Genomic DNA, 12334 nt, shown 5'->3' on the forward strand with positions numbered 1-12334 from the left:
AGGAGGAAGCACAATTTGAATTAGTTTTTTTTATTTTTTATCAAAATCATCAAATCAAATCAATACATTTACGAATAAAAGGCTTGGAATTCATTTGTGATAGACTGAATGTAAATGTATGTAAATTTCCATGCCTCTCTGTTTTCATAAAACTGATGTTTTTGCATTCTATTCTCAAGTAATGATCCAATTAAAATAATTATTTGACAAACATACATGAGCAACCATTTCTCAATATTCTCATGTATTTAATGAATTGTGTAAAAAAAAAAAAATGTAGCAAACAGAAGCTTACTCATGCTGACCACCACCTTAGATTTAATATTTTTCATGATGTTACAGTCAGATGCAATGATTGCATGAAATACAAACTTTGATAGCATAAACACAGTATAAATACAGTAAAGTACAGTATAAGTACAGTAAAATAAAGATATAAAATGGAAACAAAAACAATCTGCTAGTTCATCTTGTTTCTTGTTTCAAACAGCTTGACTGAGCAAAAAGTATAGCATATATTAATTTTGTTCATTACGACAGAACAGATTATACGTTGTCATTTAAGGAAAAATGTGCATGAAAAGCTTTAAGGAAACATGTTGATGCCCTGTCCCTCAGGAGAGTAAGGAATGACCTCTGTGTCTGGGAGGAGAGACAAGGGTTTCTGTGGTTTTCCGGCTGTGGTCTTGACCATGTCCACAGTCTTGGTATTGATCTGTTGATTGGCCATGGTTGGAACACCACTGGGTTCAGGCTTCCCTAAGCCAGCAGGCAGAAGGTTGTAGGACGGCATGGTACCTCCTGGTACATCAGGTGTTGCCTGCCCTGTCTGCTGGATTCTGCCAAATGGAAACCCTAACTGCATGGCCTCATAACCTGGCAGGGCTACCCTGTTGTCTAAGGCCATGACTGGGTTCAGAGGTGCCGCTGGATCGATGACAACTGAGGGGTTGATGGGTTGCACGGGAGCAGGAATTGGATTCTGAATTTGTCTTCCTCCTGCTACAGATGTGGCGTCTCCTAATGTTGGCAGATAAATCCCCATCCTACCTCCAACCTTTAAGGAGCAAAATGTATGGTGGAAAACAAGTGAACAAAAAGCAGAAATATGAGAAAGAACTAAACCGCAGAAAAAGAGTGATATGGTGTGATTTAGACTTGATTTAAGATTATAATTTGTTAATTGTCCCTATGAATGAAGGAACATTTAATGACTGACACACTGCAAGACATTTATCCTGTGTGCCTCCATCTGAAAGCTTCTTGTTTCAAGTGTGAGGAGAGTAGAAATCAGGCCTGACCAGATGAAAATATTTAAATGCACCATGTTACACACAGTTCAGAATTAATCAGAATTAATTCCTGTTTGGATAATGTGTGATTTTGACAGCCCTAATTTACAGTAACAGTTTGTTTGTTTGTACGTACCATCATCTCCTCAGAACTGAAGGCAGAAGATGCGCCCTATAAAGGGGGAAACAGGACACTATAAAACACTGAATAATTTTTGCCGATATTCAAAGTGATGACATGGATTGCAGATCATTTCTTACCATTGGTGGAATCATGTAAAAATACGGGGGAACCTGTGTATTAAAGACATAGTCCAGAATAAGCTTTCATGAAGAAACAGATTTTCACAAGATTTTAAGAGATAAAGAAGCAGATTGGCTACAAACAACCTGCAATGCCCAAGGGCTGCAAGATGAAGAAAGCGCAGAAGGCAGACAGGGATTTTATTAATGATAACAAAAGAAACGGCACGAGGGGAAACCGGGGACAACAGAGGGCGAAAAACCAAAAACAAGCCCTAAGGTGTGTGTCTGAGCAACAGGAACTAACCAAACCAACTGCAGGTGAGAGCCAGTGTCCACTTCAATCAGCAATGTCTGAGTGCTGCTTCTTGGGTTTTTATGGAGTCCTGATCCATTAAGCCTAATTGGTGTCAGCGGAAGCTCGTTGTGTGGGTACGATTAGGCCCTATTAAATACAGAAGAGCGATCGCAGGAAGACACGGCTACATTGACGTGGATCCTGAACCGTTTTCAGTTCCTGGCAATCGTCACATGCCTTTGGGTTATTTTCAATTCCTTTCATGTTTTACTCTGTCCCTTTTGGCTCTTGGGCCGTTTTATGTTCAATAAACCCCATTTTTGTGCCACAATGTTCTTCAGACTTGTTTTTTTATCTTGAACTGTTCCAGTCTCTATTACATGTAATGCTTGACTGGATGTGTGTGTGTTGTTCCGAATTTGAAGAATCAATCTTCTGCACAAGGTGACTGTGTCGATCACATCTGCATTACCTGCTGTGTCAGCGGAGTGTCAGAAAATGGTTGGACAGGTTGCGGGACAGGCAAGGCTGCAGGATTACTCATCTGGACTTGTGGATAGCCGGCAGGATAAAACAGCTGTCCATAGGGAGGGTACTAAGCAGAAAGAGAGAGTATGATGAACAATAAAGTCAGGAATCATGTCTGACTTTATTGTCTGTTATCATGTCTTCAAAGACATATCATCTTCATGTATTTATGGGTCTAAAATGAAGTAAAGGGTTCAGTGAGTTCAGAACAAAAATCCCCTTTGCCTTTCAGGTTGGATCTCAATATGTGTGTATGCATGCTGAACTCAATAACCCATACAGTCTACCAGGATATCTTCAAGCCATTTGAACAGATTTTCCAACAAATCAAACATATGTAAGATGCCAATGGCAGAAAGGCTCTCAGCCTGCTATATATTTTGACAACACAGATAAAGTACAAGGAAAAATGTATAAACCTATCCCAGAATAGAGAGCTGGAGGGCTAAATAGCTGAAGTAATTGAAGTTTCATTACTGAATAGGGATCAGCTGATACAGGTTTTCTCTTGTAAATTGCTTGGTATCGACTACACTGTGGCCTTTTATAAAACTCAGCATTTGCCACACATATGGATGAACATCGACACTGTCTAAATTATTATTCTGAATTTCCCAATAGTACGCTTAGCAGTCACAGACACAGTATTTATTGCATTGAAAATTCCAATACAACCTTAAACCCCTATTTTTGTGGTCTTATTTATTTTCCTGACCAGTACATCTAATTGTGCTTCAATAAACATAAGTGCAGAGAAATAAGTAGATTAATTAACAAATTATGTATTAAGAATAAGCATCTTATTTAATTTATAACCTCTCTTAATTGCATTATGAACTGAACTGCCATTTTGATTGTTTTGAATAAAGTCAACAGATGCTGTACAAAGAACAAAGGAATAAACTTAAAGGCGTCCCATACCAGAGGATAGAACTGTGACTGTTGTGGCGGCTGAATAAGGTAGAATTGGCCAGGTTGTGGGTACTGGTTGGCCGGCTGCGATGGAAACAGCATCTGGGCATCAGGGAGAGGCTGCAGTACGCTTGGTTGAATATGGGGCATGATCTGAGACCCTGGCTTCTGAGCCTCTGTAGGGGATGGTAGGACGTTTCCTGTTTGCTGAAGACTTTTCACTGTTGGGTCTGATGATAACTGCAAGTGAAAAAGTGAAGACAATGAACAATACCCAGGAAATCTCATAGCAAGATTATAGAACTGAGAATAATTGTAATAACTGTGATACTCACTGGAGCACATGAAATTGTAGCTACAAGACAAGTGAATGCCATTGCCCCCCTCATGATTGAGCCTAAGAAAAACATAATGACATTTACTAAAATCTGGAGAGGATTTTGCTTAAATAAATGAAGATTTACTTACAACACGTGGCAGAGTCTAAAAAGACTATGTTGGTTAGAATGATTCCTTGGAAATGTCCTGCTGTGATGAGCATGTCTTGCTGGAGACAATGGCTACTTTAAATGCTGCCCATCTTCAGAAGAGCCAATCAGAGGCAAAAGCTAAATTTCCATTTACCCCCTTACAAAGGTGACCACATACACGCCCAAATTACCCTGCCTTCATTTTCTGCATTTTCCTTAAATGACAAAGTGTCTGGAGAGTCTTAAAAACAAACTCATTAACCAAAATCCCACAGGAGTGAGTGGTGCTGTGGGGTAACAGATCTAGGTAACAGAAGAGGGAAAGTGGTGAGCCACAGAAAAACAAATAACCACCTTTAATTAAAATTCATTTACAATCTGTGATCAACATTTCCATAATATAATGTGGGGCACATGCTTTCGGAATCTGGAATTTAGAACAGCACATAGCATTGGCAGATTTCTGTAAATGCATAGGTATTGGCTAAATATTATGACATCCTTTTCTAATTCCTTAACCACAGAGGCACAGACGGCTGAGATGAGTAAACATACAGTGTATAGCACAGGCCTGTCTGAACACCACAACAGGATGTCTAGGCCTTAAATAAGTAAAAGCAGCTTTAACATGACATAGACCTGTGTGGTCATGTGAAACTGTAAATTAATTTAGATTTTTATGTTAAATGAACAATACATGAAATACTTATTCATAGTATAAAGGTCACATGAGCATATAGTGGTGCATTTGGTCCAATTGCGGATAGTATTAAAACATGACCACAGTCAACATTTACATCAGATTCATCAACATTCCTTAATGTACAATTAATTTGGTCAGTATAAAAATAGAATAAACGTATAGTAAATAGTATAAAGATACTAGTATAAAGCAAATGAAAGGACCGAGGAGACTTTAATGAAATAAAAGAAAAAAACATCTCTAGTACTGCTGTAGTTTTCTTGTACTTTATTGAGATATTGCACAACCTTTCTGTCATATTTGTTCAACAGATGGCAAAAAGAGGATGACTATTTAACTGGGAGGTCAGAGATCTGTCATAAATCAGAGTTGGCTGATGAATGGGAGTCGGTGGTTGCCCCTTTATTGATCCATCCAAGTCTAATGTTCAAACACCAGCAAGAAATGGAATTGCATACTTATTATTAATGTGTTACAAGCAATTGTTTTGGATAAGCAAATGAGGCAACACATGAGTTATTTTTATTATTTTTGGCAATAACATCCTATCAGATAAGTGTTCATTACACTGCTACATTTTCTGAAGCAGCATGCTAGACTGGGCAGTACCGGTAGTAGAGCACTTATCGTGAACCACCCCTGATGCAGTGTGAGATGTGCTCAGGCCTGTTATCCCACAACTCCATTAACTCATCTGTGCCCGCCTGCACATCTCTGGCACATATAATTAACCTACTGTGATTCATGCCACCCAACCACACCACAAAAGCAGATAAATCAGTAAAACGAATAACATGAACAGGGCAATGATACTTGTGTAGTATAATTTTTATTTAAAAGCATGTAAAGCAGAGATAAAGCATATTTATGGCATAAAAAGAGCCAAATGAAAATGTAGACCAATGGTGTCATGTCAAATCATGTAGTAGAAAAATAACGTGTCCATCAAACTGCAAACACACCAGTTCACCTGTCAATATGAAACAAACTATATACAAATTCACAAGAGAAGAAAAGGGAACATGCAGTGACTGATTATGACAGGTTACAGGTGAGCATTACATATAATAATCGGGTTGTAACAACCAGGACAGCAGACTGGGGAAACATGAAGTCCTGACTCAGTATCTCAGAGACCTGGAAGACTGGCTGGAGGATGGGTGGTGTCTTAAAAATGTTGACATACATATGTTGAATTCCTGACATTTAGTAAATGGTACTTAATTTTAACAGTTTAATGAAACAATGTCGCATTTTGTCCCCCTGCATCTTGGTTTCCCCTAGCGTGAGTCCCCCCTGGGTGTGGTGCCAGGTGGGCCAGGAGTCCTGGGCACTGGCGAGGGTGCTGGCACTGGTGCAGGAATGGGAGGCCAAGGCAGGATTGGTACAGGAGGAAGAACTGGCCATACAGGGTACCGATAGATTTTCGGAAACCGGAACATGTAGAATCTCTAATACAAATATGTAATATAACATATATGATAAGCGCAAAAATTACTGTTAAATACAAGTGTGGTAAAGACATGTCTTTAGGATACGCTGTAAAGATATTTCTGTGGGAAAGAAGCATATGAAATCTCACCTCATCACTGTCGGAGTAACTCCAGTATTTGTGTTTACTGTTTGTCTGTTAAAAAAAACAAACAAAAAAAAAACATTATTTACAACACAATCTGTAATTGTGTGCATCAGTCTATTGTAATTAATAATTTGTAATGAAACCATACAATTTTAATACTAAGTTACTGAGCTGCTAGAAACTGGAAAGCAATTAAAACAGTATAAAGATAACTTACAGATAAACTCTATATTTTTGTGTAATCTTTAATATGGAATAATACATTTCAGTTATTTAATGCACTCAGCACAAAACAATGCATTTATTTGTACTTACAGCTCCAGGAAGCATAACCCCAAGTATGAGAAAAAGTGTAATAAAGGTCATTGCTAAAAAGAGAAGAATTTACAAACTCTAAAATTCTCTGACATGAAAGCTAATCAGACAATAAATACTTCTGGCTGTCAGGTTAAAAAAAGAGAAAAAAAACATGCCTACCTCAGTGAACATCAAATTAATTTCTTGTCATATCCCTTATGAAAACAAATGAGAAATCAGTAATAGGTAAACAGGCACTGTTTGCCATTAATTGCTGTATATCAACCTGAATCATACAAAATTGAACATTTTCAAATATTTTGTCTCCACCAAAGTGGACAAAAGTATGACTAACAGAGACATATATACCCAGAAAGAAAATGCATAGTATCCTAGGAAACAGTATTCACTTGTGAAATGCTTGAGAATAAAAAGAAAGTGTTTCTCTTTACGTAGCAGAATAATTATTGAAAATAATAATCATCAGTATTTTGAATCTATCTATAGTGTGTCTTACCTATTACCATTTCGTCTTCGCTGAATGATGAAGCCATGTTAGTAATTCCAGATGTCTTGAGCAAGTGGACAGTTTTTTGAGCTTTCAGTTCCTTACAGTACAACAATACCTTGCGACACCATCATCCAGTAGGTTACTCATACCCGCTTACAACCAGTGACAGGCACGTTGGTGCCAGTCCCGCAGGGTAATGATGTTTGGCCAAAAGTTGCCAAAGGGCTTAATCTTTGAATGTAACATGCCTTGACCTGATTGGTAATTGGTATTGTTCAGGCAACACAATTGTAAATCATCAATTGTCTGCGACGTCCACTTGGTTAATTATGTGAAGCATGGCGCCAAACACATTTCCAAACCTCCGCCCTTTAATCTTTAGGTCAGTGCTGGGTGTGCCTGTTATGTGCAGAAAACAGGCTATTTCTCACTCACAGAGCATCTTTCTTCCCCCAACATGTGCCAAAAGTGTTACTGTCAGGGTTGCATGGTGGGCATGCACACAAAACCAAACATGGGAAATACAGAGGACAGACCACTGAAGGGGACATGGCAAGGATGCATTTATACAAATTCCAACAGATTATAAAAAAAACCTCCAGAGTACCAAGACATACCCAGGATCGTAACAGTTATATGTATAGCCCTATTTAAGCTTACGAAGTGCCTCTCGTTTGTAAAATGATTTTTCACTCACACTCACTACTTACCCATTCCTGAGATATTGGACTGGGAGAGACATCCCACCACAGCTAAAATAATTAGATTTTACTTTTGTGTGAAACTTTTAGTTGTCGTACATTTGTACCATAATCACACTTTTCACACAGTAGTTAACTACCAAAATACTTTTCGGATAATAAGGAAATGTCTTACTACATCAAAGATATATGTTGTGGGCCACATTCAGCACTTTTTATCATTTTGTTTTCATTAAATTATATCAGAGTAAATCTGTATTTTCTGTCTAATAACAACTGTAAAATCTGCACCATAAATCTACACCAACGAAGTATTAAAATATACACATTTAAAAGACAAAAACACCAAATTTCATGAAAAATATCATTTGCTTTTGCATTTATTACATTGTATTTAAACACAGACATTGTGACTCACGACAGATGTGTGGGATGATGGATGCTGAAGGCGTTTGGGGAAAAGGAAACCAGCCACAGCACCTCATGCTGAATCAACAAGTCCCACTCAGGTGCTCTGGTGTGCATTAGTCAGGGCTTCAAGGTCACTGCTGCCCTCTTTTGTCAACCTCCACAAGTCATACACCTTGGACGGGTTGATGAGATCGTCCCAGTTCACTGGCCAACCCTCATAAGTCCAGGAACCTCCTGGGAAGTCACAAGTCCATGACATTCTGCACTTTTGTCTTGCATAGAGGTTCATCACCTCTGCGTTCTCCATATCTTTGTCAAACAGCCTCCCCCTGAGCAAGAGGCGTGAAAGACCAGCCATTTGTTTGGGGTCTCCCGCTTGTGTCTTTGTCAGACTGCGACACCCCCAAGCAGGAGACGCCAAGGGCCGGCAAATGACGATGAGAGCAACAGGGCGTAAACAACAAATTCTGATTGGTCTGTGGCAACTTTCTGTGAGTCAAACGAATAAAAGAATTTTACCTTGGGGACTCTGGGCACTTCTTTCTCCTCTCCATCGGGAACTTCCCCCCAGTTTCTGGGCCTTTGCCTTTCCCTGTTTATCCTGGACTATGCAACCTCTCTGTAGCTTGGCTCCTGGCTGTTCTTTATCTTTTTCTTTTTTTTCTGTAACATTGGTACCTTTTTCACATAAAATATTTAAATGTTCATTCTTTTAACCTCTATTGTGCCACGCCTCTTTCTGCCAGGTAACATCAGATGTTGGAGTGTATTAATACAGTGCTTTGTGCAAAGTTTTTATCTCTTTTTTACAGGCCTGTACACGATCACAACACAAGACACTCAAACCCAGCACACGCCAATCTTTGGAGGCAACAAGGGAAGGCGTCGGGAAACATGATCTCCAGATCATGCAGGTTTAAATAGGGGACCAACTAGACAGGCCAAGCCGCACTGACACTTGTGAGAATATTTAGGGAGGAAACGTGATAAGGAACCCCCAACCCGGAAGTGAGAGTGTGAAAGTGATTCATTGTCACACACCACAATGTGACACACCACAGCACAGCGCCTAGTGTATAAAATGAAATGATATCTCTGCATTTAACGCTTCACTCTTGGTGAGCAGTGGGCAGCCATAAAAGGCAGGGAGCAGCGTGTGGGCATGGTACCTTCCTCAAGGACACCTCAGTAGCACCTTCTGGATTTTAACCAGCAATCTTTTGATTAGGCTAGGCTAGGGTACACTTCACCACAAGGGTTACTGCCGAGTGCACTCTATGGGATTGGGACTTTCATGAAGTTGGCAGCCATGCATGACATGACATGCAGACACAGACACAGCCCCTAATACTCAGGGAAAAAGGGACATGGAAGGCCCACGTGCCATGACAGACATATACATTTTTTATGTTGACGATTGTGGATTAATTGTGTCCGATTGTTGTGTTCTGTCCTGGTTCTGAAGTGACCTGGAATATATTTATATCGGTAATTATGTAATAAAACAATGCTTCATTATGTGGATGGTTCGTCTGGAACATTCTCCTCTCCCCACAGGGCAATGAAGGAGCTCTGTCAGTGAGCATCATGGTTCTTGGACACCTCCCTTCTTCCCCAATCACTCCGATTGGCCAGCTATAGGAGTCCTGGTGGTTCAAAACTTCCTCTGTTTATGGATGATAGATGCCACAGTCTATAATGGGACATTCAATACTGCAGTGACTTTTCTTTTCCCTTTCCCCAGATCCATTCCTTGAAACAATCCTGTCTTGGAATTCTTTGGACTTCATGGCTTGGTTAGTGCTCTGGCATGCACTGTGAACTGTGGGACCTTATATAGAAACATTTTTCCAAATCATGTGCAATTAATTCTGAAGGATGAACAGTGGAAACCGGATGTCAAGTTTTTCCACATTGTCATTATGAGTGTATTTTGTGTAGAAAAAATAACATAAAACCATGAAACTCTTTATCTGGAGCAGATAAAGATAATTGTCAAAGGGGCAGATAAGCCAGACTAAAAAGGGAGAGAATATAATATTTTACCTTGAATAATGCGTACATTAACCAACAATAAATTGAAAATGAAGCTTTCAGTCAATACTGGAGTAATGAGCTCAGACTCATTTTCTGGTGCATCATGAGCCATTTGTTAATAAGCTTGCATGATTCCTGAATACAGTGCATTACGAGAGTCAAGTCTGAATCAAAGTACAAACTTTGATCTTTGTTGAATAGGAACTGTCTCAGTTTGGTTATGGTTCTCAACAGATACAATTGTGCACTAACAACCAACCAAACAGTGGCAAATAGCTACAAATGCACAAAAAGTTAAACTAATAAGGACAAAACAGACTTAAATATTTGATCTTGATTTTATTGGAAGTGTTTCATTTGCCATGGTGCATTTACAAAGATCTTGTTTATAACACAAATATAACACAATTAGCATTGGTCGTCACTGTGGACTTCGCAGCTGTTCCCAGATCTTCTCACTTGCCACCAGCAGGAGCAGGAGCGGCAGCAGGAGCTGGAGTCGGAGCTGGCGTGAGCATCTGTGCCATGAGGAAGGGCAGCAAGCTGAACAGAGCATTGTTCTGAGGTTGTTGGTAGTAAGGCATGTAGGGCTGATATGGGTAATAGCCACCAAATCCTCCGGCTCCCCCAAATCCTCCGGCTCCCCCAAAGCCTCCGTAGCCACCATACCGTCCCATATTCTTAAAAGAAAACCGATAATCAACAGCTTGATTCATAACAGAAAAACTATTTTTAAAGGTCACATAAAATGTTTTAAAGTAAATTCAAATTTTTATAAAATAGGAACTGACCTCTGAAGAGTCACTTGCTGAGCGTTTAGCACGTTCAATCTCGCTACTGGTCTAAAAGTAAAAAAATGCAAATGTAAAGGTCATGATGAAAAATATGATGCATGTTTCCTTTTGGCACTTTAGGCAACATTAATCATATGATAAGTACAATCAACCTCAGCTTAATACTCACTGGAATGGCGGAACAAATCCCTATGACAGCAATCACAGCAAATATTATAATCTTCATCATGTCTGATAAATCCTAGAGATGAAATGAATAAATGATAAATAGAGGTTTGCAATGAATGAGAATTATCCCAAGAAATACATTTTCTGACATCTTTAAAATGTTGTTTTTGATACAATACCTGGTCGCTCTTTACTGATGTTTCAGATGAAGGTGCAGGTGAATAGAATCATCTGTTGGCTGCTCACTTTTAAAGGAATTTCTTGCCATCAGCAACCAATCAGACTGCAGAAAGTTTGAGAAACTGTGTGGGAAATCTGTGCATTTACTAAGGTGTGCAGTGCATTATACCATGTTGTGCAATGTGTTTTTGAGCACACATTACTGAATCATTTTCCTGTTCTGTTTTTCTTTTTGTTGCTTCCTTTGGAATTGCACAAATACTGAAACATGTTTAGCCAAGTGTGTGATTTGATGGGATCTCAGATAAACCTTCACAGTGTTTTCTCTGTGTCCAAAAAAATACAACATGAAGTTCAGGTTAGTAACAAAGAAATGATTATTCTTAGGCATAAGATGTCAAAAGTAAAAACCCCAAGGACTGAAAAAGGGCAGCAAAAAGTTGATTTCAAAATATTTGGAAAAACTAATTCAGGTTATCACAATTGTAAACTTTTCTCTCAAGATTCTATTTTTTTAACACTCTTGCCTGGATGCCAATAGCATCCACAATCAATTCTAGGTTTCGAAGCTGGAATTTTGAACTTCCAGGTTGAGGTTCCCTTCTTACTTACCCTCACTAGGGTCCTTAAACATGAACAGCGGCCCAATAATTCTGATTTGAAGAATTTCTCCTAAATGATTTTAATCTCGATGCTTTTCAGTTGACCTATAAATTTACATCCTTAGCATGCTTTTGTTTGAGCCCGTAATTTGAATTCTATTTTCATTCTTCCACTAGGATCTATCTTTAATCAATTTTGCAATTCCACTGCTGTAATGAGAATCCAATAATAAAATAACAAAAAGTGTTGGTATTATTAGATGTTCTATTACTTAAAATGGAATTAGGCTCTAGTTGTCTACATCTTTATATCCCTCAGTTGTTAAAACCCTTAATTACAAACCTTGGTATCATAACTGACAGGGGCTTTAGTCTTTCAAACAAGTCTTCACAAAGGTTAAGATTGTTTTGTCATTTAGTAAGAAAATGTGATACATGCTTTCATTACATCTTAATTACATTCAAATATTTAGCACTCTTTATGTGGGTGTGAGAAAGGCTAGCTTTTAATGCCTAGAAATAATGTCACAGCATGCTTTCTTAATGCAAGGAGAAGAGATAAGAAAGTGAAGTGATTGTGATACACAGCATATGGTGCACACGGTGAA

General features: G+C 38.8%; 2 protein-coding genes and 1 long non-coding RNA gene across 3 annotated transcripts; all 3 read right to left on the reverse strand.

Annotated features, from left to right (window-relative positions):
- Window positions 1-291: 291 nt before the first annotated feature.
- On the reverse strand, window positions 292-3888 carry LOC114789002 (AT-rich interactive domain-containing protein 2-like). Its single transcript, XM_028978030.1, has 7 exons — window positions 3742-3888; window positions 3609-3670; window positions 3283-3513; window positions 2306-2428; window positions 1554-1586; window positions 1429-1464; window positions 292-1057 (listed from the first exon to the last, which is right to left on the reverse strand). The coding sequence occupies exons 1-7, from the start codon at window positions 3812-3814 to the stop codon at window positions 587-589; spliced, it is 1029 nt and encodes a 342-aa protein (XP_028833863.1). The 5' UTR covers window positions 3815-3888; the 3' UTR covers window positions 292-586.
- Window positions 3889-5258: 1370 nt separating this feature from the next.
- On the reverse strand, window positions 5259-6948 carry LOC114789114 (uncharacterized). Its single transcript, XR_003749621.1, has 5 exons — window positions 6840-6948; window positions 6503-6537; window positions 6341-6393; window positions 6029-6073; window positions 5259-5897 (listed from the first exon to the last, which is right to left on the reverse strand). It is a non-coding gene; the product is annotated as an uncharacterized LOC114789114 (long non-coding RNA).
- A 3353-nt stretch (window positions 6949-10301) lies between these two features.
- On the reverse strand, window positions 10302-11236 carry LOC114789158 (anther-specific protein TA-29-like). The gene is made up of 4 exons (XM_028978289.1): window positions 11124-11236; window positions 10946-11017; window positions 10774-10824; window positions 10302-10662 (listed from the first exon to the last, which is right to left on the reverse strand). The coding sequence occupies exons 2-4, from the start codon at window positions 11003-11005 to the stop codon at window positions 10438-10440; spliced, it is 336 nt and encodes a 111-aa protein (XP_028834122.1). The 5' UTR covers window positions 11006-11017; window positions 11124-11236; the 3' UTR covers window positions 10302-10437.
- Window positions 11237-12334: the final 1098 nt, after the last annotated feature.

The sequence above is a fragment of the Denticeps clupeoides genome, chromosome 4, assembly GCF_900700375.1.
Source record: "Denticeps clupeoides chromosome 4, fDenClu1.1, whole genome shotgun sequence".
Lineage (NCBI taxonomy): Eukaryota > Metazoa > Chordata > Actinopteri > Clupeiformes > Denticipitidae > Denticeps > Denticeps clupeoides.